The sequence below is a fragment of the Micromesistius poutassou genome (genome assembly GCF_964030765.1).
Source record: "Micromesistius poutassou genome assembly, chromosome: 10".
Lineage (NCBI taxonomy): Eukaryota > Metazoa > Chordata > Actinopteri > Gadiformes > Gadidae > Micromesistius > Micromesistius poutassou.
The window spans coordinates 12,983,323-13,008,449 of NC_140280.1; the positions used below are offsets into that span (position 1 = coordinate 12,983,323).

Below are 25,127 nucleotides of genomic sequence, written 5' to 3' on the forward strand. Positions count from 1 at the left end.
ATGTAATGATGTCATGCAACACACATATCATGTTAACATCCAACAGATTATATTCTCTGGCCTAGCTTGTGAAACATTGGGGGGGTATGCTTTATAGCCTGGGGCCATTTTGATGAGAGTAAAAAAGGGTATTATAAAGTTGAAACAGAATGGACAACTAGCTACTGACCAACTCACTCTCTCTCAGCCTGATTTTCCAGACTGTAATGTCTAGTACACACTCATCCAGCGGCAAGTCTGATTGAATAAGTGCTATGAGACGGCGGCTGGACCAAATCCAAGCGACAGCACTCACCCCCACTGCCTATTAACATACAGCTGTGGAAAAACAACTACCACACATATTTCAAGAGCACCCATTGTGGCGATGTGTCAATTCAAGAGTCTCTCTTTAGCCATCATCCACCTCTTCTTAAATTAATTGGTAAAGCAGAGGCTGCACTGGGCTGCCTGTCCCTTTGTCTCACTGTCATTTATCTCTATCTGTATTCCTCTCTCGCTCTCTCTACCTCCTTCTACCTCCACCTCTCCACCCCTCTCTCTACCAGCCTCTACCCTACCGCTTGTTATCTCTCTCTCTCTGTATTTCTCTTGCTGTCTCTCTCGTCTGTCTCTCTAAATGTCTCTCTATGTGTGTTTTACTCTCCCTCTCTCGGTATTTCTCTCAATATCTGTCTCCCTCTGTATTTATCACAGTCTATCTACAGTACTCTCTCCGTCCCTCCATCTATTCATCTCTCTCTCTCTCTGTATCTCTGTCACTCTATCCGTATTTCTTTCAATGTTTAATTCAATTTTATTTCCCTCTTTCTCTCCGTCTGTATGTATCTCGCACTCTCTCTGAAGTGTAGACGGCGCCAGAGCGAAGCAGAGAGCGGCCGGTCTCTCTCTGCTTTTGTCTCTGCAGTTGCAATTGAAATACCTTAGTAGCGGTGAAAGGTTTCTGGCTAAAAGCGAAGGCATTCATGCGTGTAACACCCACAACAGCAGGCACCGTGACACCTTTTCTCAGGTGTTTCGTCATCCGTCTCTTCCAGGCTCGGTCTGATTGCTGGGTGTTTCGTAGGGAGAAGGCCGTAGGATTGGTAAATAGATTCATTAAATCCAGCCGTGCCGATATCCACCTCTTTTACATGAGTCAAGCATCAGCACTGTCACCCTCCTCAAGTTGTTCTCTGGCCTCTCAAATTGTAGAGCTCCATCCCCTGGACCAAGGCCAGTTTAACCCATTAGGGTTTTAAAACAATTACGTTATCTATTCATAAAATTGGATTCCTTAAAAACAACTTCACAACTACAATTTTGTCGATGATAACATAGCATCCAGTAGGGACTTCCATACGCTTTTCCACAAACCATTTGACATTGACAGCAATTACGACCAATGACAGAACGCTGTGTGACATGTGGTTTCCGTGCCATGGCGGCAGTGGCAGCTGCAGCGGCGGTGGCGACCGCCCAGCTCCAACATCTCAAACCGCCAGTCCCAGACACGCCATGAGCAACTCCTGACAAGTCCCCGCTAACCAGATATACTGTAAACAACACACCATCTGCTCAGGCTCACCCCAATGCACGCTCAGTCTGCTGGGTCTTAATCTACAAGGGCTGCCATTGGATGTCACCCGGCGTGGAGTGTGTGTATATATATTTTATATGAAAACCAAGACGACAATGGAGTTTTAATCCAGGACTTCCAGTGGAAAAGCTTTTAGGAAGATCCTTTGAAACAAATGGGTCAATGTTCGGGCAATGCAGAACAGAACCCCTTCTTTGTGAATGTCAGAGTTATTTCAGATTCAATTCCAACACAAGCCAATGTAGCTGCCCTTACATTAGGACAGTGGTTGAGATTCCTTATGTTCAGCCATGTCAATAGGAGGGTTGAACAAGACGACACGCACATTCCAAGCCGCCATCTTGGTGCTTTTTCCATCACTTTAATAAGAATGAAGACTGACTGGTTGCTTGGGTTATCGTAGAATTTCTGGTGGCTTGAACTTATTTTCTGGAACTTTGGTTCACAAGATTGAAACTTGGCTATTGACAGGGGCCTCCCAATCTGCTCAGGGCTGGCCAGACCCGGGCCCTGTCTTCATTACCAGCCCAAGCGCTGGGCAGTGGAGACCACCAGGACAGCCATGTGCTGTTGTCGAATTTGGTGGAGTTGCGAGGAGAGATTGGTGGGTGTCTGTGACTGTGTGTGTGTCTGTGTGTATTAGTTTTACTTGTACCTGCCAATCAAGTTCTTAGGAAGAAGTGCTTGATGAATGCCTAAGGGTTTTGGTTGAGATTAAGTATGACTTTCCAGTCAAAATGATTTCTATGATCAGTTCCTTAAAGAAAAGCAGCATTCCGAGAAAATCTTCTGTAATATGACAGAATATTCCTCGACAAATAATATATATATATGTGTGTATGGGGAATTTGGTCTGAACCTCTAGCATCATATAGAGAGGATTTAAGTAATGTTATTATAGAATTAATTATAATACAATTAATTATATTTTCTTCTTTTCGGCATAGGACGCTGGAAAGCAAATTGAATGAGCAGTGGAGAAAAAAAACATTATTTTCTTTCATGTTTTTTTTTAAGGTTAATCCAGAGTTTGGCAGTTTGCCCTGAAATAGTATAAATAATTCCTCAGTGCATCAAAGGAACGTCTGAAACACATTTGGTCAAATGGCTCGATTTCTCTGCCCTGAGGAGGAGAAGCTTGATCAAATTCAATAAGTACTCCGGGCAGTGAGGGGCAGGGCATTATTTCAATTATCCTTCATCAGCCGGAGGTGGGAACTGAAGGAAAAGATATGGACTCGTTGCAATGATGAAACGGCAGAGAGACCAGTAGGACTGGTTTTCAGCTGATAACATTCAGTTAAACTATGCTTTAATGCAAATAATAATTCTCAGTTGGACTGCTGGTGATGTGTTATCATATTGTCATACAAAGCATGTCTCTTTAAATGTCCTCATTCTTATCGTGTTAATAGGCCTACATGTTTTCCATAACTCCCACAGAAGGGGAGTAGCTTTGGGACACTGTGGGACGGATTCTCGGGATATCTGCTCCACAGGGACAGGTCGGTGGAGCGAGGAGCGGATGCCCACATCACAACCGACGCCGACACACAAAACCTTGAGAGCCGCAGTAATACAAAGAACACTGAAATGGCGGAACTCATCATGCGCCGACATCAAATATTCATAGTTTCTCTCACACACACACACACACACACACACACACACACACACACACACACACACACACACACACACACACACACACACACACACACACACACACACACACACACACACACACACACAGCCGTGGAGAGGTAATCAACACGATTATCCCAATTTAAAAAAAGCTGTTTATTACAAATGAAGTCCTTGTTTGATTTAAGTAAAGCAAACGCACATGTCCTTGGAAGGCATGAATGCTTTACTTTGCCAAAATCCCAAATCAAGCAAATAGTCTGCAAGTAAACAGCAAAGATAATGGCCTATTTCTGATTATGGCTAAAGAGAAAGCCTTGAAAATAATAAATAACAAAACAGAGCAAAGAAAACAACCCATTTAGATAAGTGAATAGAAACCGCCACTATCCTGGGAAGTGGTCTGCGTTGTTAAACCAACAACTGAATTGCACCCTTGTTGGCCTCCTTGAGTGCTTCCTTGAGTCGACCTACTCAAAGGTTACCCACACGCTCACGTGTGTCAACAGAGGATGTTTTCTAGCCACGACAGCGGCTCTCAGGCTCCTGGGCAGGCCGTGGGGGACTGGAGCTCGCTTGGGGAAGGGTTGGAAGGCCTGGGCGATGTGGCTGAAAGACATATCACGATATAACTTGATCATATTGATCGATAGCAATAACTATTGATCATTTTAATGACCTAAAAAGACTAGGAATTACCATGCTGGATTTAAATACTTGTTTAACACTTAATATGACCTTCCACTGTTCTGCATTGATAAATACTCCAATGCCGATGCAACAATGAAAAACACTCTCAAATATTGTAAATAAGTATGGTGTTTGTGTAACAAACCCAGCTGCTAGATTTGGTGGTCCAGTCTCTTATCGATATATATTGAATATGTTTTATATTGATATTGATCAAAAGTCTATATGATAATTTATTGTTTTATTGCCCAGTCCTAGTTGGAAGTAGAGTAGGGGAGAAGGTATGACTACTGCTGGGCTGAACCCAAAAGATCTGAAAATCCCCAGAGTTATTTTGGTGGTCCTGCTGTGTAGAAAGGCTGCTGAGCAGATGGGTTTTTTTTACCGGGATTTAATGAAGACTAATGAAGAGCCGTCTCTCCGGTTATGCACTCAGGGCCCATTTAGGTCCTGACATCGCTTCAGTCCTTCCCTTCCCTTTGGGTTGCGGCCGGTTTCCTTTCATTTGGGTCGTGATGGATGCTGCGTTCAAAGGTCCTTCTCCAGGATCACGACTGAGAGGGAGCTTTCGCTATGTCAACTAAAAACAATCATTCAAAACAATAAGAAGAGAAAGGAAATGTAAAATAACGTGGCCCGGCATTCTGTAGATGATTTCATCAAAAACAAATTGAGGAACATGAATGTGAACCTCACAGTTGACATTCACTGCAATGATAGCAGATGTCAAAATACTAAGCTAATCTCTAATCATGTAGTGCAGTGACTGTGCAGTGTGGGATTCCAGAGCTGCACAACTCTATATAAAAGCACCAGTCACCCCTGACCTGACTGCCCTTTATGGCACTTGTAATAACAAGAAACGTTGCATGCCTGTCTGACTGTGCTACTGCGTGATGACACCACACTAATGTAACATCCGCATAAAAGGTCCGACCCAAGCACATCGCATGCTAGAGGCTGTTCAGCTCCCATTGGTCATCATGCATGAAAGCATAGTGAGGGTCACACACATATGATGTCACACTCACAACCAAGCAGAATTAATGTGGGTTTCAAATGAGGCAGGAATTATGGAAACATGGCTGTATCTCCTGCATCATATTATGGCTGTAATATCTCAGTCGTATGAGGCTTCGGTTTGATTTTACAAAAGTAGCCGAAGAGGATTTGTTTGCCTGATTATAATGGTTTGATTACCATTGTATCATATTGTCATCACAGCTAAAGGGCAATTCTTGTTGGCAATACTCGCCATAGTGAGAGTAAACTTAAGAAAGTTGCTTTCATGATTAATTACTAAACAAAGACCAAGAAAACATTACTAACAACATAATAAGTACCATTTCAAGGCTCCTATGCATCCAAAATGAAGGCGGACATACATATATATATATATACATACATAAATAAATATATATGTATGTATATACATACATACATACATACATACATACATACATACATACATACATACATACATACATATATATATAAATTGACGCTTTTCAAACAAAGTGAGACACTGTGTAGGAAGTTGTGCTACAAATTAGTGGGCACTGGTGACAGATAAAATTGTCACCGATACAAAAAGAAAATCAACAGTATTCAACAACGTTAAATATTTAAATGATTTTCAAAGGGCTTCAGTAATTCATTTTTTGGCAGGAAATAAAGGGCAAACCCTTCATCTAAACAGTAACACGATCTAAACACTTACCATGTACCTTAGTATCACCTAAACAAAACGGTACTACAGGCCCCTATATAGCCTGCTGAGCCCACATCAAATCCTTCAGTCCAGAGATAACACAAACAAGTTCTGGCTGAGGTAGGCACCACCTGTGCAGCACAGTAAACACAACATGTTCTGTACCCTAGCTTGAAAAGGACATGGAACAAAAGCTGCCGTGTGCAGCCATTGGAAGAAACACATCTCTCATCTCTCTCCGTTTCTAAAGCTGAGCGGATTTACACAGAGACATACATGAGGACAGGACAGCATCCTTTGCACCTTGCCTCCACCTCCCCCCTACATCTCGCTACGATGCGAAATGAGGGCTGGGGGAGTCATTCTTAGGTGTCCCCGGGTGGCTGATCCTTACGTCTCACCTCAGCCCTGCTCTGCTGCTTGCCGGCTGGCCTGCCCAATACAGTACAAGTGTCTCCAGGCAGCCAGTCCCATGGGTGCCATCATGGAAGCGATGGTGGCAGATACGATACCATCCACCCCCCCGGAACGACCCGTGACAGATGCAACATTGCCTCGTATTGGGGCAACATGAAAGGCTGTGAAAAAGCATCCATTAAAGTGCTTCTTTGGCACGGATTCAAGGAGGACGGGTGTCAGAATTCACCAGACGGCCCTCAGTCTGCTCTGCTTCAAAAGGGCTCCGCTTGGAGAGAGGCTGAAGAGTCTCTGCAGAGAGACGGTGTTGGACGTTGGACCTTCCATGGGGCTCCTTCAACAAACAAATACCTTGTGTTTGGATGTTTACACCAAAGGCAGTTCAGGTCAAAATCCATCAGTGATGTGGCTATGATGATCCAGCAGGTAGAACTGTTTTAGAATGAATTCACTGATTAGGATGTATATTTCATGCAGCCATCAGAGTTGAGTATACACTGAGAACCACAAGGCATTGCATGTCTGGTCTCATGTCAGGACATGACATTGCCTCATTCAGAATAGTATCCAGATGTATTGCCGGCCCGACTGTGTGCATCAGTCTCCCGCGATGAGGCATTGAGTCTCTCCTCTCTGTATCACAGACCCCCTTCATCCATTGTGATGTTTCCACTAATAACTATTGAATCACGCATATATTAAAACGAAGACAAAGCAGTGCCGTACGGAACACACCCACCCTGCAACGTCCCAATCTGTCAGTCAATGGCTGACTGACAGACGGACACACACACACACACACACACATACACAGACAGACTACACGGATACAGACTCACACAGTTCAGTTCCTCGCAAAGAATCCATCTTATCTAACTACAGATCTGACACACAGATGCACATAATAACAAGCATATTATAATTGCTTTCTTACTGCTTCTCATGTAGCGCCCCCCCCCCCCCCCCCACACACACACACACACACACACACACACACACACACACACACACACACACACACACACACACACACACACACACACACACACACACACACACACACACACACACACACACACACAGCTTTATTTTGTATTTCCCATTGGAGCCAGAAGGTAGATACTTATTCTGATGTTATCTGCGTCATAAGAAAGGCGGTAAGTAAGAAGCATGGGAGGGCTGCGACTCCACGGCCCTCAGCCAGCCAAGGGGAAGTTGGCAGGAGAAGGAAAAGTCATGGTGTTGCTCACGCAAGACAACACAAATACAGAACTTGTTTTGACATAAAGCATTCCAATACATAAGTCTCAAGGCTATTTAAGAACAGAAAACAAAACACATTAGCTTTAATTTGGTATAGCGCATGGCATTAACGTTGCAAGGGTTAGGGGGTTACCCGTGCCATTTTAAACACATATATCTTTATTAAATTTAGCAAGGCTGAGGAGAAGAGAGTGTGGGACGACTGCCTTTGTGTCTCACCTTTGTGTGAGATCAGCCGACGGTGAGCTGCACCTCAGCAGCTAAGAGAAGGCACAGAGGAACCCTGCAAGGCCGTCAGATTCATTATATGGAGACTCTCTACAAACAGCCCTGGACTTAAGAATAGACATGGCCTTCAACGGCTGTCCATATCTGGAAATCCGGATAGCTGTGTGTGTGTGTGTGTGTGTGTGTGTGTGTGTGTGTGTGTGTGTGTGTGTGTGTGTGTGTGTGTGTGTGTGTTATAACTATTCTTAATAGGTTTGTAGGAATACCCCAATGTCAACTTTTAGGTTGACCACCTCAACCTCCCAATTAAGTAGCTGCTGAAATTAATAATTAGTGTCCCCACATTTGGAGGTTACTGATTATTGTGATGTCCTACCTATGAACCAACATGCAAATTGAACAATGCTTGTGGCCAGTTTTGACCCGTTGGTCAACCTCCACATCTAATGCAGTATTTTTGCAACTTCCTCATTCTGTGCTTCTTTTACTTCCCATGCACTAAACAGTTTCAAGACCACGTGTGCCTATAATGACAGGTGTATAGCAACTATGTAGACAGAACAGGCAAACACGACATGGGATAAACTAAAAGCGGTTGAGTCTGTTTACCGTGGCTGGGTACCAAGATCGTCGTAGATAATAGACACTAGTAAATCAGATTTCGCACTATGAAGGCATAGAGATATAAACACTGATTGTAGGGATAGGCCATGTGAGCAGACACACACACGCACGCACACACACATACACACAAAGACTCACTCTCGGTGTGCACACTCTCTCTCTCTCTCTCTCTCTGCACACACACACACACACACACACACACACACACACACACACACACACACACACACACACACACACAGACTCACTCTCGCTCCACACACACACACACACACAGACTCACTCTCTACACACACACACACACACACACACACACAGACTCACTCTCGCTACACACACACACACACACACACACACACACACACACACACACACACTCACTCTCGCTCCACACACACACACACACACACACACACACACACACACACACACACACACACACACACAGACTCACTCTCGCTCCACACACACACACACACACACACACACACACACACACACACACACACACACACACACACACACACACACATTAACCAGCCTATATTACACACACGCACACACACGCGCTCGCTCTCTCTGCTGCACTGCGAAAGTCTCCAAATTGCATTTGACCACAACAAAGGTTAGGCTGCACATGTCCGACCAGAGCCCGTGCACAGATGTAAAGGTAGACGGTTCTAAAGTTTCACTTACCAATCAAGTGGTTCACTGCCGTTGTGCCGCTGGGATGCAATTCGGGGAAATCCAGGTTCACTGCTCGTAAACATACAGAGCTGACACTCTAAATGACTACCGTAAGCAGACGAGCCCGGACAGAACAGTAGCCCCCGACAAGCAGTGAAAGCACTACAGCCGCATCACGTACACGCATCCCCACGATGTACAACACCGGTGTATTGTAAGCTCTGCCGCCGACCTGAAAATTGTCCCATAATTCACACCCTCTCTTCCGGAAAGCTTGGACCGTATGCACTACTTGCCTAGACTATCGGCTCATGAAGGCACTGCGAGGACACCCGGCGGCTGGATATAGCCTACAGATTCATCCGAGGCACTGGATAACGACCGTACTGTATAAGGGACGGTCGTGTATGAAAAAAAAAAATGCATTTCTCACAGTAAAGGAGAATGCAACTTTCGCTATGGAAGGTCATCGTCACGGGTCTTAAAGTCCGTCATGTTGCTGGTTTAGATTGATACATTTATATAGCACAGTCTAAATGTGTTGCAGCAAATGTAACGTAGTTACTTGACTAATATACAACGTTAGACCGCTTTCTAATTAGGTCGCATCGTGTGAGGGTTTGCCATGCATTTTTGTTTCACCACCGACCCGATGAAGTCTGTTGGCATCAGATCAGAGAGGTGGTACATGGGGCGGCCTCTGCTGGCCATCTGGCGCCATTTGAAAACGACTTATTCACATTCACATTTATTTAAATTTTGCGTAAAACTGTTTTCCATCTATTGGTTATGCTTGGATTAATAGTCAAATTAATAGTAAAATTGCGTAGAAAAAAGGAAACCATAATACCTCAACCTCGTCCACGGGTCATGGCTGCCAGGGCAGCTCTGGACAAGGTGGTTCCGTTTCGGAACAACTTCATGTGAGCCCGAACACTCTATACTTAACATAACATTAATGAATAAAAAAAATGTATGTGTTCACAAGGGAGTCGTCTCGTGACCTTTAGGCGGCTCTTCTAGAGTGTGGTGGACTGGCCCCAGTCCTCCCATCGCGCTTCTTTTGCGGTCCGAGCTGAGGACTTCCGTACTGCATCTCAACGTCAAAGACGTCTACAGCTGAGCTACACTTACGGGGCCAGGCCAGTGTTCTGGTGTGGGTGTTTGACTCCCTGCTGAGAAGTTCTGGTTTCGAACCCTAATATCAGCAGGGATCCTTGAGCAGGATGGCCAAACCCTACCTGTACCGTAGTAGTGACACATCTAAAAACGAGTCACCGTCGTCTTAGTCACTTTGGACGCATCAGCTGAATGACTAAATATTCAAATAAAGGGTGATAATGGGTAGGAGGACTGATGTCTCGCTATCCATCCTTATATAACCCCGTGTGAGCGCATCCTGTGCGTCTCTGGAGGTTTGAGCGGAAAACGACTCAGGCTGTAATGAGATCCGTTTTCTCTCTATTCGAGGCTCTCTATATCTGGTGAGGGCGGCCGTGTCGTCGTCTAGAGCCCCATAGACCTCATATCATCACGATGAGGGCCGTTCCTCTCCTGTGTAATCTGTGTTAACCTTTCCAGTGGGCGCAATTAGAACCGTGCGGTTAGTATTAAGCAAGGATGGTGTCCGTCCGTGTGTGCATGCGTCTATACATGCGGTCACACACCGCAGGTAGAAGTGTGCAAAGCTCCCCGCTGTTTTGTTGATAAGTAGGCCTGTGAATTGGGATTTATTGTTTGAGTAATTAACTAGCTGGACACCTCGAGTTATTACCATCCTCCATCGCTCTCAAAAGTTTCTTTAAAAAGTGTCTGCATACACCACTCTACTTTTAATCGAATTTATTTATGCCATTTATACCCCTGGCGTTTCAGGTGAAGGACTGTAGGATCAGTGACTGAGCGACTGGTGGATCACCTCCCTCTGCTGGTGGGAATGTGTCACACCGTCGCAATTATTATATCTTATGAAAGCGCAGGTCATGTTTTTGAGTTTTGACTAAATTTGTTGGTTTCACTTCCATATTAATGCTAAAATAGCTCCTACATCAGTCAACAGTCTAGTTGCTATTGCACTTTATATTGAGATATAGCGTTTTGGCAGATAGTCTTCAATGATTTGTGTAGACCGCTTTTAAACAGTTTAACTATTAAAATAAATAAAAACACAAACAAAGAACACCTCTGTATAAATAACAAGATAAATAATCTTTATTTTCATGTCTTTGTCGTTTATAAAATTATGTGTCCACATTTAATATTAACAAGGCAATACAGAGAACCCTTTTAATTAAATTTTAAGGTGGGATTCCGGCTCTAGACAGTTGATATTTTAGACAAAAGGATGAGGGACTGGGTGGTCAACATACACCAACCCAAGCCAAACTAACCTTCTAAAATAATATGGTGGGTCATTTTTATTTTTATAGTTACCGGAGACAAGACCACGAGTACCATGCTTGAGGGAACACAGTCCCTCGTTAAATGGCCGACCGACTGTGAGGTCTCCAGAGCCAACAGCCACATCAAGCCCTTCAATGCACGCTCGTAAAACGCCATTAAACCGTGATTGTCCCGTTTTGCTCATCAGTGTAAACCAGACAATGCATTCACAAATTCTTAAACATCCTCCCACCAGATCACGCTTCACTGGATCATCGATCAATAATAATCACCATCATCGTCGTCGTAACTCAAGCACGATTCCTAAACATGACACATTTCCCTACAGTAAAAGACACTAAACCCCAGCAACTGTAAAAACCAAACAGGAACAACAAATAACCAACCGTTCTATTCTAAAAAAAAAAAAAGAAAAAAAAAATACAACCCTATAACAAATCATGTGCTCAAAGATAAAAATGGTTTTCTCACAACATTTTTTTTTTGTCATTGATTATCGGTAGTAGAAGTAGATTTTAATTAATGCAAGTCAAAAAAAATTAAATATATATATATACTGTATAGGTTATTAATTACAGTAACAAGGTTCCATGCTATCAGCTTCTGTACAGAAACGGAGGTTCAGTAGTAAATAACAAGGCTATGCAGATCTATAGTGCTTGGCAGCCGAAGAGGCCCGCATGTTGAACGGCCACGGGGGACCCAGGGGACGGAGAGCAGCCGACTAGAGGGTCCAGGGACCCCCCATGCCACCGCTGGTCCAGACAGAGGTGTTAACATCTTAAAAAAAAAACGTAGCAACAAACCAATGAAATCCAACGACCTCGGACAGCCTTTTTTTTGTCTTTTTCATTATTATCTTTTTTTTTTTTTTACAGCTTTTTGTGCAGGTTTTTTTTTTTTTTAAAACAGTTATTGATATTGTAACATTAAAGTCCACACCAGGTTCAAGTCAAACAGCTTGGAAGTTGTTGCTGCCTTGTTGAAAATCGGATATGACGTTGACGTGGAGCTCAGCCTGCCATGAACCAGGCGCCGTGGCCCGGACGCTAGCGAGGGACTTAAAGAGTGGTGTTCTCCCCGTTGCAAGCCACTAAATTAGCCTAGCCCAGCGCACCAGAGCACAAGGGCCCACAAAAACATAGAAAACACAATAATAATTAAGAACTTAAGATACAATCCGAAACCCCCTGGGTTCATTCAGTCATATACATTATTAGGCGTTATAAAAACGGAAGCCAAGTGAGCCGGCGTTACTAGAGCATTTGAAGCTAACGCGCTAAAGGTAGCGGCGCTAAGCCAAACAAGCAGGGCAACAGGAGAGAAGACCCCTACGGTACATGATGATCATCAGCTGGGACCTTTAAGATCTAAATCACGTCTGAAGTGGAAAAATGAGGGGCGGAATGATTGAAAGTAATGGCAGGGGTTGGGCAGAAACATTCATTCATCTTTAACCACGTAGTTCTTGTGGAAGTGCGGTGGGCTGTATAAGGCATTGACGTTGTTGCCATGGGGTCAGGTTCCTTCTTTTCAAGATAAGCGAGCAAATGATTAATACACAAGTGCAGACGAGTCTACCGAGCGTCTAACTAGCCAAGCCCTGCCTCGACTCCTTTCAACGGTTCAATGTTGTGCCATCGACCGTCCAAGAGCTAAAGCCCCATTTCACCAAGACCTCAATAGAAGATCTGGGGGGTGGGGGGGGGGGGTGAGTGAGTGAGTGAGTGATTGAGTGTGTGTGCGTGTGTGGGAGAGTCAGTGAGTGTTCATGCGTACAATTTTACACCCAAATCCGGGCCCAGCGTCGTGACATTGAAAGAGTGAGGGAACAGCAACAAAGGGGCAAGTGATGACGTGAAGAAGCACGTGTTCCAGCGGGACAGGAGGAAGCCTGTAGTGTAGTTTGACGAGGCCTTACCCATGCAAAGCCACGGGTCTTGTTGTGAATGCGTAACGCCTTGTGGTTTGGCTCACCTTAACAAAAGGGGCTGCAATGGAAACGTGCGTACACCGCTTGTGTGAATACCAGGTCCTCGTGTCCATCTCCTCTCAGGGCCCTGTGCTGACACCAGGAACACCCTTCACCTGACTCAACTCAAACCCCCCCACCCCCTAAATGAACCTTAAAGGTCCCATGACATGCCACCAGGTGTGAGTGTGATTAGCCGTTACAAGCCGTTTTGAAAATCGGGCTCTTCTGACATCACAAGTGGGCGTGTCCACCTAGATGTGTGACGGATAGACGTTTGCTGGTCCACTGGGTAGGCTGGCAGACTGATCCATCTAGCACACATCTAGGTGGACACGCCCACTTGTGATGTCAGAAGAGCCCGATTTTCAAAACGGCTTGTAACGGCTAATCACACTCACACCTGGTGGCATGTCATGGGACCTTTAACGTCTGAGGCCCGGCTTGTGCACCCATATATATATATCTTTTACTGTGCTATCCAACAAAGACAAGCAGAAAGGATTGTTTATGAGCACATGAATCTCACTCGGTCCGCATTGTGCTGTACTTCTCTCTATCTGGCAACTGCAAATATGCTGCTCACTTATTCACACATTGGCTCCCGCAGGTGCACCCGATGCATCTCCTCATGGGCATCGGGCGCTCGCTTCTAGTGGTGGTTGGACGGGTGGAGGGAGGACTGATCATGCATCTTCTGTCTGGAACAGTGTGTGTGTGTCTATGTCTCTGTGTGTGTGTGTGTGTGTGTGTGTGTGTGTGTGTGTGTGTGTGTGTGTGTGTGTGTGTGTGTGTGTGTGTGTGTGTGTGTGTGTGTGTGTGTGTGTGTGTTCTAAGACGTCTGCCGTCTCCTATATTTGTGTGCATCGTCACCTGTCAATCAAAGAGAAACATGAGGCATGATGGTTAATATCGGCACAGCAAGGATTTCCATGGGACAACAAAGGAAAGCAAAAAAAGAGAGAAAGGTTAGGAATATCGTTATCACCTATTTAGAATGATGAATAACCTTTTGAATGAAAGGCTGCATGAGAAATGCAGGAGCTAAATGAACTGGAATTATTTGGGGGATTGTACAAAGCAAAGCTTTGATCAACTAGAGATTAAGGTTACAAAAAGTGGGTGCAGAAGTAAACAATTATAAATGTACAAAAAAACCTGCCTTTTAGAGCCAATCAAAAGTCTTAGGGCAGCCCTTAATATCGAGGCGGTAACACGCAGAACTTGTGTTTGTGAACACTGTCGTACCAAAACGTTCATGTCCTGGGTTAAAAATGGACGGAAATTCTTAATCTCTAGTTTGTTTCACTAAGGAGGCGAGTTTCCTTTAGAAATCCCCAGATGTTTTTTGGGTGTTATAACCTCTCTTACTTCTGATGTCTGGTATCATGATACCTTTTTATATTTCTGTAAAATGTTATTGCAAAAACAAATCCATAACAATTGCAGAAGCAGAGAGAAGATTTAACAAAGACAACCGTAGTCGGATCAAGGCCTTGCTGATTTACAACACTTTAAACTGAATGCATAGTATTCAATTATTTGGAATTAAGCACTCCAAAACCTTGCTTCCAGAACAGAAAGGCAGCTGGATCAGTGTGGCTGAGCCTACCGTCCTGATGGTGTCTGGACAGGCATTTCAGCACCTCGTCCAATAGGATGACCGGGATGGAAATCTTCAGGACCACGACCCACTGAGACCAGTGCAGAGGAGTCACCTGGAAGATCAACTGTACACCATACCAGGTTCAGTTATCAGCCAATCAGAGGCCCTCGACTTGATGATCGCCCAATCACAAATAAATAGGAATACAATGTACATATCTTTCTTTCTTTCTTTTTTACTCTGAAGGTTCTAGAAGGTTGAAGGTGTTCCAGAATTTCCACCCTCCCCAATACAGTGAGGAAACATGGAGGCCCATGCAATCTTTCCTTTGTGGACTAGGGCCCCTTCTTTCTTTATAAACCTATCATGCAAAATATGCTCATTAGAATTATTTTTTGCCTCACCAAATTTTAAACCACCAGCACTTTTAAAACAATGATGATATTGCCCATGAGTTTCAAGATATAGAAAAGCACGCCAATTCAATTTTAATTAAGTGTTTATGAGAAATGCACTAGATGAATTATCACTGTTATTAAATGAGTATGTTGTAGTTACTCTAATTTGGATGGGTTTCTGCCTGGGCCGCAAGAGACTGCAATTAATTGTTATTGCTGCCTGATGGGCTCAAATTTGTATTAAAATTTGTGCCGGCAGAAGCCTTTTTTTTTTTTCTTTTTCGAGTAATTAACAACAGTTGATCGATTAATGGGTGCCGACCAGAAGGCTAAATAGCAATGACCCATAATTTTGTTTTCTGATTATTTCGCTATGGTAATGTTCAGTTAATTCAAACAAAAGAAAACATAATTTTCCAATCACCACATGGATAAATAAAGTTGATCTAAGGACAACATGAACCCCTAAACGTGTCCGTGGGAGGGCCCAGTACTCACAGGCAGGGGCTCCACGTAGAGGATGAGGAAGTGCAGGGACAAGGACAGGACGATGGCTCCCAGCAGCCAGAAGTTGACCCAGGGAGGCATCCGGATCAGAGACTGGTTCTCAGACAGGCTGTGGATGAGATGCAGACCGAGCGGTTCAACCCATCAGCGATGGACGCAAGCAGACACAAAACAACAACGCATTACAGGAAGTTTTGAACGCACCAACTTATCTCAGCGAGTCCGACAATTGAATCAAAGTGGATTGGTAGCCGTCTGTGATGTAAACAAACCATTTGACGTTGTCGTCTTCCGTCGGTTAGGCAGAAGAACACCGGCCACAAGAGGCCTTGAATCTTAAAGGTCCCATGGCATGCTATTTTATGGACGCTTTAATATAGGTGTTAGTGGTCCCCTAATACAGTACTTGAAGACGTTCAAGAAATTCAGCCTTGGTGCAGAGTTACAGCCACTACGAGCCAGTCCCACAATGAGCTCTCCACAAACGTGCCGTTTTTAGAGGCGGGTCAAGGTGGAGGGTGGGGGAGTGGCCCTGAGCAGCTTGCGGCCACGGTACCATGCACTAGTGTTTACAGTGGAACCCGGGTTCTCCGGGTTCCACTGCTTCATGCCATGGGACCTTTAAGTATAATTGAAGGCAGAGCTTTTATGGGATGAGTCGATGAGAAGGTCCTCTTTTCATGAACAATTTTAACACCATTACCATCTGACACACTCCAGAAAAATGGTTAAATCATCAGCAGCTCTCTTGCGGTCCATGTTCAATTTGTTATCAGCTCTCGTATAAGCTCCAAGTGACAAATGAATCACAGCTCTCCATTCAAAGTGATCACACTCCACGGCCTCCATGCAAGTCCCAGCCAGTGTCCCCCCAGACAGGGGGACGGACCACTGACCTGTTCAGTGCGTTGAACATCTCAATGGTGACCAACACGGACAGTGCCATGGTGGTGGGGTAACGGGACTCAAACACCTCGCAGTCCACCCCCTCGAATATGGGGTTGTCCCCGCCGCAGTGCATGAAGTTCCTCTGTGGAGGGAGACGGAGAGCAATGGGAATCAGCAGGGGAGCCAAGTGCAAGCAGGGGAAGATGTGCTTCTGTTCTTCTACTTTTGTATTTAAAATTAACCGACCTGTATCTAAGAATACTTGTCTCTTCGAGGTCTTTATATTTTTACTTAATTTATTTCAGTGTATTTATTTTATTGTATTTACTTCTTAGTACCCGCACGGTCAAGGAGAGGAACACTTGGATTTCATTGGCAGCAATGAGTGCTAGGGCACGTGTGTTGTGTGCATTTGACTTGGTAAAGAACTTGAACATACTAGTCTTCATTTAGTCACTAAGTAGATAGAAATAAGGCAGGCGTCTTGCTGAAGGAGGTCTACAGGTGGGCTGCGATCGTCAGGGATTGAACCCAGAAAGCCTCCAGCAAAACAATTAAAAACTTCAAAAGATGTAACGGTTTCAAAAATAGAAAGCTAATGCAGAATGGCGCAGCAGCGTCCGTTCGACGCTCTGCATCTTACCAGCTGATAGAAGGACACCTGTGGACCGGTGTCGTCGTACAGGTACCACCAGGTGGCAGCGCCCACGGTGCCGAGACCCACGTACCCTGGAAGGGAAACCCCCATAAGCCCTCTCTCAGCGCACAGGAACCAACATGGCAGCCCCATAGTTACCACCAGGGCATAGTGGACTGTGTGTCCATTGTTTAGAAGGTTAACAGTCAAGAATGAGAAAAATGAGCTTGAATTAAAAAGAAAGTATGTGTCCGTGATTCGGGGTTTACACTCAGGGAGGGAGAAATACGTTACGTTAATAGTCAAGTGTGTTTTGTTCTTCGCCAAACACTTTCAGATCCACGTGTGTTTACAATGACCGTATCAAAACGACAGCGTGGAAGCCGATCAGAAGCGCACCTCCGATGGCCAGGTATCTGAAGAAGAGCCAGCCGGAGATCAGGGGCTCCTTGGGGTTGCGGGGGGGCTTGTCCATGATGTCCAGGTCGGGGGGGTTGAAGCCCAGGGCGGTGGCGGGAAGGCCGTCCGTCACCAAGTTGACCCACAGCAGCTGGACTGGGATCAGGGCCTCAGGGAGACCCAGGATGGCTGTCAGGAAGATACTGCACACACACACACACACACACACACACACACACACACACACACCATGAGCACAACAAGCACACTGACGCTGCTTTGAGACCAGTGAGTGGGGATCTGAGAGCAGAGAGTGAGTGAGTCCAGTAATTAAGACTCCAGTTAGTGAGTGAGTCCGGTGAGTGAGTGAGTGAGTCCAGTGAGTGAGTCAGTGAGTCCAGTGAGTGAGTGAGTGAGTCCAGTAATTAAGACTCCAGTGAGTGAGTGAGTCCGGTGAGTGAGTCAGTGAGTCCAGTGAGTGAGTGAGTGAGTCCAGTGAGTGAGTCAGTGAGTCCAGTGAGTGAGTCAGTGAGTCCAGTGAGTGAGTGAGTGAGTCCAGTAATTAAGACTCCAGTGAGTGAGTGAGTCCAGTGAGTGAGTCAGTGAGTCCAGTGAGTGAGTGAGTGAGTCCAGTAATTAAGACTCCAATGAGTCCGGTGAGTGAGTGAGTCCAATGAATCAGTGAGTCCAGTGAGTGAGTCAGGGAGTCACTCTTAGGCCCTGTCCCATTTCTCCCCCTTCCCCTAGATTTGAGCCCTAACCCTAGATCTTGCGCGTTCCTGCGAAGGGGTAAGGTGTCCCAATACTTAAGGGAGCAAGGGGGAGTGCTGATTTTCCCTTAAAAATCAACCCTTGAACGCTAGCCAGCTCGGTAGCTGACTTGCAGCTAAGGGCACTCAAAGCAAGTGTTCCTGTAAAGGGGAGAGAAACGGGACGGGGCCTTAGACTCCAGTCTACGAGGTGAGTGAGAGACTGAATTGGAGTCGAGTGAGAGCGCGGGTGTGTGTGTGTGTGTGTGTGTGTGTGTGTGTGTGTGTGTGTGTGTGTGTGTGTGTGTGTGTGTGTGTGTGTGTGTGTGTGTGTGTGTGTGTGTGTGTGTGTGTGTGTGTGTGTGTGTGTGTGTGTGTGTGTGTGTGTGTGTGTGCGCGAGTGCACGGGCTGCCCTCACCAGACGACCTCTCCCACGTTGGAGGAGATGAGGTATCTGATGAACTGCTTCATGTTGTTGTAGATGGCGCGCCCCTCCTCCACCGCCGCCACGATGGTGGAGAAGTTGTCGTCCGACAGCACCATCTCCGAGGCCGACTTGGCCACCGCCGTGCCGGAACCCATGGCGATGCCGATCTCCGCCTTCTTCAGGGCGGGCGCGTCGTTCACGCCGTCGCCCGTCTGGCGGGGGCCGAGGAAGGTGGGGGGATAGGACAAGGTGACATCATGAACCGTTGTGTCATCACTGGGTTCCACCACGCTTTGCCAAACGTTAACGCACTTGGCTTGTAGGGCCATTAAGGCATCAACTGAAAGCCTTTAACCTAATTTGTTTAAATCGATTAAACAGACAGCGCCAAATCACAAAATATTTGCACTCAATGTTCTTTCATTCTTAGTTAGATTCATTATCGTCGTTTTGAGTAATGTTACTTCAAAAAAGATGTCAAACTTTCCGAATGGCTAGTTGTTTAGATCTCCTAATTCAACACCGCCCACTCAACAAGCCCACGTAATTTCAATAACCAACATGTAGGGTTAATTATTTCTACTTGTCGTATATAGATTCCCTCCCCTCCTCTGTGGTCGCTGGGTGTTTACTCGAGTGGCGAGGATTAGATTGGAGCGGAGTGGAGAGATCCGGCTCTGCTGGGGCTCATTATGGTTCACCCAGCAGACCGGGCTAATCCGGAGAGAGATCTGCGTCTCCTCCCCCGACGGGGCCCACGCGGCAGCTCTGCCTCTACCGAGGCCGTGTGATGAACGGTCAAACGGTGCCATGGGCGTCTCCTGTCCACCGTCTTTCCGTCCCGTCACCCCCGCACGTTTGTGATGACAGGCTCTGATGGCGCCGGGTCCACGGCATTCAGGACTCACAACAGAGAGCTGACAAGCAGTCAGTCACTCTGGCGCTCTCCTCTGATACATACTGAGGCCAAGGTCACCGTCAGAAACAAGTGATTCTCGTTCTATGCGGACAAACTTATGTATGCATGTTTTGTACTCTATCCGGGTCTGGGTTTGGCCAGGGAATCTTCCAGTAGTAGACCAAAATTTTAATCACGCAGGCTTTGCTTTCCTCACTCATCACACACATTGCGTGCATTGCCGTCCTCTATATAGATTTCAGCAAATGACAAAACCGTTGATGGGGGAAGCATTGCTGGAAAATAAGTTCTAGGAGGTATGTGTTTGTTTTCTCCTAAACTGCTCAGCCCTGTATAAGACCCAACCATTCCTTCACTGGTAGTTAAAAACTAATTTCTTCTTTCTTTAATTATTCGTTGATATCAATTGTAGTGAAATGTGTAGTTTGGGTGTAGGTGGGTGTCCATGTGTGCCAGCCAAGATTTGACTTGCATGTTTCTACCCTTTCTGACAGTTTCAGTGGCTCTTAAAGACTGCTCAGGACCATCTAAAACAAAACAACAACAAACAAACCAACATGAGCTGCCCCCTAAAACCACACACACACAAAACTACACTCTCCCCCACACACACACACACACACACACACACACACACACACACACACACACACACACACTCCTCACCATGGCGGTGATCTCGTCGAAGGACTGCAGGAAGCCCACGATCTTGGACTTGTGCGCGGGCTCCACGCGGGCGAAGCACTGCGCCCGCTTCACCGCCCCGCGCTGGGAGTCGCCGGGGAGGTCGTCGAACTCCCGGCCCGTGTACGCCTTGTCCGACACGTCCTCGTTCTCGCCGAAGATGCCGATGCGGCGGCAGATGGCGATGGCCGTGCCCTTGTTGTCGCCGGTGATCATGATGACCCGGATGCCCGCCTCACGGCAGAGCTGGATGGAGCCCACCACCTCCTTCCTGGGCGGGTCCAGCATCCCCACGCAGCCCACGAACGTGAGCGCCGTCTGTGGGACGGGACGGACGGGTGGCGATTGGGTGGACATTGGGGGGGGGCGAGATGAGGAGGATGGAGGCAGTGGGTGACTAGGGGTTTGTTAAAGGTCCCATGACAGGCCACCAGGTGTGAGTGTGATTAGCCGCTTACAAGCAGCTTTGGAAATCGGCTAATCACACTCACACCTGGTGGCCTGTCATGGGACCTTTAATAGAATTGCGACCTTTCATGATGAGCTAATTGACGATCTCGATCACTCACTTGTAAAACATGTAAAGACACACAACTGAATCGTAGCACCCACAGTGTGTTAACTAATAGTCGCACACGCCCATACAGTACGCCTTCCTTTCACTTACAAAGAAAGAGTGATGTTCCACAAAGATCTCTACATGCAGTCACACGGTAGGTCGATCTAGTGCAGCTTTACCAGCAGCCGTTAGGAGCCGTTAGCCGCCGTTAGCAACACGCGGGCGCCACCCTACCTCATATTCAGCGAATTTGGGCGCGTTGACCAGGTCCATGTCGGCCGGGCGGGGGGGCTGGTCGCGGGTGGCCAGCGCCAGGCAGCGCAGCGTGTCCCTGCCGGTCCCCCACTCCCGGATCTTGGAGAGCAGCTGGTCCCGCAGGGCGGCGGTCAGCAGCACCTTGCCCGTGCCCACGCGCAGGTACTGGCAGCGCTCGATGACGCTCTCCGGCGCCCCCTGGGGGGGGGAAAGAGGCGGGAAAGAGGAGGACAATGAAGCTAATGTCATGTAGCACCCGATGGAATTAAAGTAATATTCCATTGGATTAGTTATAGCACGTTTTGGAGCACCCAGGGGCGCTTTTGCAGGAACATAAATAAATAAAAACAGGCAAAAAAAAGGGCTAACAACTTGTAAGAGAAGAAACGGATTAGGCAGTGTGAGGGGATGAATTGTAAGAAGGATGGAGAAGCTGGATTTCAAAGTTTAAGGGGATTTAAGGGGCTTCTTAAAGCTGGACAGGGTCAGCTTAACAGACAGGATTTGGGAGAGTGTTCCAGGGGAGGGGGGGGGGGGGTCCCCAGGTGATTCGCAGTGATAGCATTAGCACGGGAAGGGCGTTTTCGAACACGTACCTTGACGAACATCTTGCTCTGGGAGCCCTGCTTGGTGGGGGTGCAGTAGACGGACATGGACTTGCGATCGCGAGAGAACTCCAAGGTGAACTCCTTCTTCATCAGCTGTTTGATCACCTGGTGAACCACAGATGGAGACGTACAGGTTGAAGATCTAGGGGCCCTAGAGCTGGACACCGTGTAGTGGCTAGGGTGTTCCGACTGCCAGCACAATAACAAAAGCACGCACGATTTACAGACAGATCCCCGGCACGATTTACAGACAGTTGAATAAATGTTCCTTTTTAAAATTGAGACTGTAACATTTGTTATCATTGTGACTTCTTGTGTGAATGCCTCTGTCAGCAACGTCTATACCACACCTAATCAACACTGTCAAGAACAAATAATAGACGAATTGAAGATGTGCTAACAAAGTGCTAAACAGGTAAAAGTATACGTCAACACACATGAAGCCATGTTTGTCAGGGAACGGAAAGACAAACAAAGCCCCGGTCCAACAACGTGACGCATGTTGACAGCTCCTAATCCTTCTCCACACACAACCACATGTGTTTTGTTTTACAAATATAAACAAACCCAACTTGAGGAATAGAGCAGGCAGAAAAGTGCCTCAGCAGAGGACTATGTGAACAGTAGGAGGTAAAAGATAGCCGGAAAGTGGCAACTAAATGCAGCCCATTACAAATATAGGACTGCACCAATACCAGGTGGTGACGCATACGATTGCCACAGTCTATTTTATCCTATACCAATATTCTCCTAAGGATCCGCAGGGATGTGATAGAGAAGCGGTCTATTTTTGGGGGAATCCTTGGCTCATTCGCTCAACAGCGGTTGTATTTGGTGATGTTGTACTCCGTTCCACCACTAGGTGTCACCCCAGCCCCGAGCCCACCGTTCGTTCCCCCCGCCCCCCCCAAGCCCCCAATGACGTCAGAGCTCGCTGTCAGGGGGTTCCGCCTGTCTGACAGATGTCCTGAAAACCGTTGATAAGAGTGAGGCTGACGGGGCCTTGGCAAGGAGGAGCGGGAAAACTGAACTCACTCCCTTTCCTTTCACCCCCCCCACACAACAACGGAAAGACGGACAGAGAGTTAACGTTTACAATCAGTCTTCTTAAAACCCCTCAGGCCTTGCTTCAAAATAACAATGAAACACAGGGCGAGGGGGGGGGGGGCTGCTAAACATGAATAGTCTTCATCGGTCACATCCTCCGTCTTGTAGAACATTCCCATTTGTCGGCAGAAGCCAATTTCACACTTTGCCCAAGGGTTTCTTTATCCCCATTAGTATGCTTTAATATGAATAAAAGCAGTTGCTCTTGTGGTTCCCAACCACAACACAACCTTTTGTGTCCTCGTCCGCACAATAAAGCACTGAGGACGTGTGACTGTGTCCGAGCACGGGGGTCTGCCTCCGACAGGATATGTTTTTCCCAAGGAGGGATTTGATGTGACCTTTAATATCCCCTATTTCAGGTGCAAGCGGAAAAATGGAAACTCCGGTCCTGGTGTGATTCAGCCCAGCGCGCGGCACGGACACACAATCAGTCATTGTCAGCGGAAGGGAGGCCGTCTTTTGTGCTACTTTATAAAGTGTGACAGCAAAGTCATTGGAGATTTACTGAAATAATAAACGGATGAATGCATTTCAAGTTTTTTAACGACTAAAGCATATACTATCCAAACGGCCAAACTAACAGCTCACTGAATAATGACCCAGACAAATATGTTAAAAACTAATCATTCTCAAATAGAGGATCAATTACACTGCATGACTTTTCACTTTCAGTTACTATCAAGTCAGTTTAGTTGTGTAAAAATAATATTTATTCTGTATTGCTTTATGTTCCATGCTGCAAGCAGTGGTTCAATGTCTTGTGGTCAGAGGTCCTTTATTAAACTGGATCAAAATAAGGCCAAAATAAATGTAAGATATGAACAATGAACAACATTAAATAGTGTATAGCGCATTGTGACATCACATCGCAACAACCTTGTCCATTTCAGAAGTATAGATAGGTTCTAGTTCTGGCATATGGGTCATTCTTTAGCAATTCAATGATTTGTCATAACAGGTATAACAGGTCGGATTTTAAACTGCCACAGTGCTTCTCAAGCTGGAAGTGGCCTGGTTACTCTATATTTATCTTGATTTAGGATTCAACTTTTCTAACACTCCCCGGAGGCAACAGCAGGAAAACACTCCTTGTGTCGTTCAGAAACGGCACTGTCCGAAAACGTTCTTTGCTACGAAAGAGATTCGTAGCAAAGAAGGTTTCGGGAAACATGCGAGATGTTAAGGTAGAACTTAAAGAAGAGGTTACGAATGACGTAGCGTTAAGAAGGCTTTAACGGTTTCGGGAAACCGGACCGGGTCGTCGTCAGAGCCCGGGAAAGACACTTACTTCGCTGGCGTGTGCCAAGTGTCAAATGCCACACAGACTAAATAGTTTAAAACAAATTATGAATCCATCAAGGAACCTCATCACTTGAGACTTGGCTACTCGATGCAATCATAGATGTTGTCATCATTTTGAAACACCGTACAGGCCACCACAGATTCTACTACGTTGTTGGAAAGGAGGCGGTGAGAGGGGGGGGTCGATTCAGTTGGTTGCAATCTGCAACCTCATCTCTAGAAGGCACTAAATCCTACACACTGCACCTTTAATTATAATGAAATGATTGTACAATCAACGACGTCTCAAAATAAGTGTGGGCGTTATTTATTTACCGAGTTGCAGTACCCGGCACGCTCCACTTTGCTGATGCCGGTGACGTTTGACTTGAAGACGTTCATCTTCTCCACCAAGGTGGTGAGGGCTGTCTCCGTGGCCTCCCCAACCTTCTCGTACACCCCCTTGGCCTGGAACAACATCACACACACACACACACACACACACACACACACACACACACGCACACACACACACACACACACACACACACACACACACACACACACACACACACACACACACACACACACACACACACACACACTTGTAGGCGTCAATCCCCAAGCCATCTCTGTACTAAATGTCCGCTGGTACACTCGTCAGCATTTAAAACCTAGAAGGCCAATCGGTGAACCAGGCCCAGTATTAGCTCAATAACTCTAACTAGCGCCAGATGAAAACATATGCATATTCTTAGCTTAACTCAAATGATATATCCCAATAATCATAATCCCCAAGACATAGATCTATCAAAACGTCTTACAAATTTGCGGGATCACACAAAAACTGCATGATCAAATCAATGACTGTAGACACTGGG

At 46.1% G+C, this 25,127-nt stretch overlaps 1 protein-coding gene and 1 long non-coding RNA gene across 2 annotated transcripts in view; both read right to left on the minus strand.

Annotated features, from left to right (window-relative positions):
* Positions 1-3,637: 3,637 nt before the first annotated feature.
* Positions 3,638-6,264, minus strand: LOC311354863. Its single transcript, XR_014637325.1, has 3 exons — positions 6,026-6,264; positions 4,299-4,493; positions 3,638-3,832 (listed from the first exon to the last, which is right to left on the minus strand). It is a non-coding gene; the product is annotated as an uncharacterized lncRNA (long non-coding RNA).
* Positions 6,265-11,076: 4,812 nt separating this feature from the next.
* Positions 11,077-25,127, minus strand: part of atp2a3 (ATPase sarcoplasmic/endoplasmic reticulum Ca2+ transporting 3) — a 37,663-nt gene continuing 23,612 nt past the window's right edge. Inside the window, exons 11-21 of the mRNA XM_084474645.1 lie at positions 24,583-24,714; positions 21,844-21,960; positions 21,227-21,445; positions 20,416-20,751; positions 18,822-19,042; positions 17,654-17,856; positions 17,261-17,346; positions 16,626-16,759; positions 15,721-15,838; positions 14,831-14,948; positions 11,077-14,091 (exon numbers count right to left, since the gene is read on the minus strand). Of these exons, the coding sequence (XP_084330771.1) occupies positions 14,051-14,091; positions 14,831-14,948; positions 15,721-15,838; positions 16,626-16,759; positions 17,261-17,346; positions 17,654-17,856; positions 18,822-19,042; positions 20,416-20,751; positions 21,227-21,445; positions 21,844-21,960; positions 24,583-24,714 (1,725 nt within the window). The 3' untranslated portion in view covers positions 11,077-14,050. The remainder of the gene's footprint in view (positions 14,092-14,830; positions 14,949-15,720; positions 15,839-16,625; positions 16,760-17,260; positions 17,347-17,653; positions 17,857-18,821; positions 19,043-20,415; positions 20,752-21,226; positions 21,446-21,843; positions 21,961-24,582; positions 24,715-25,127) is intronic.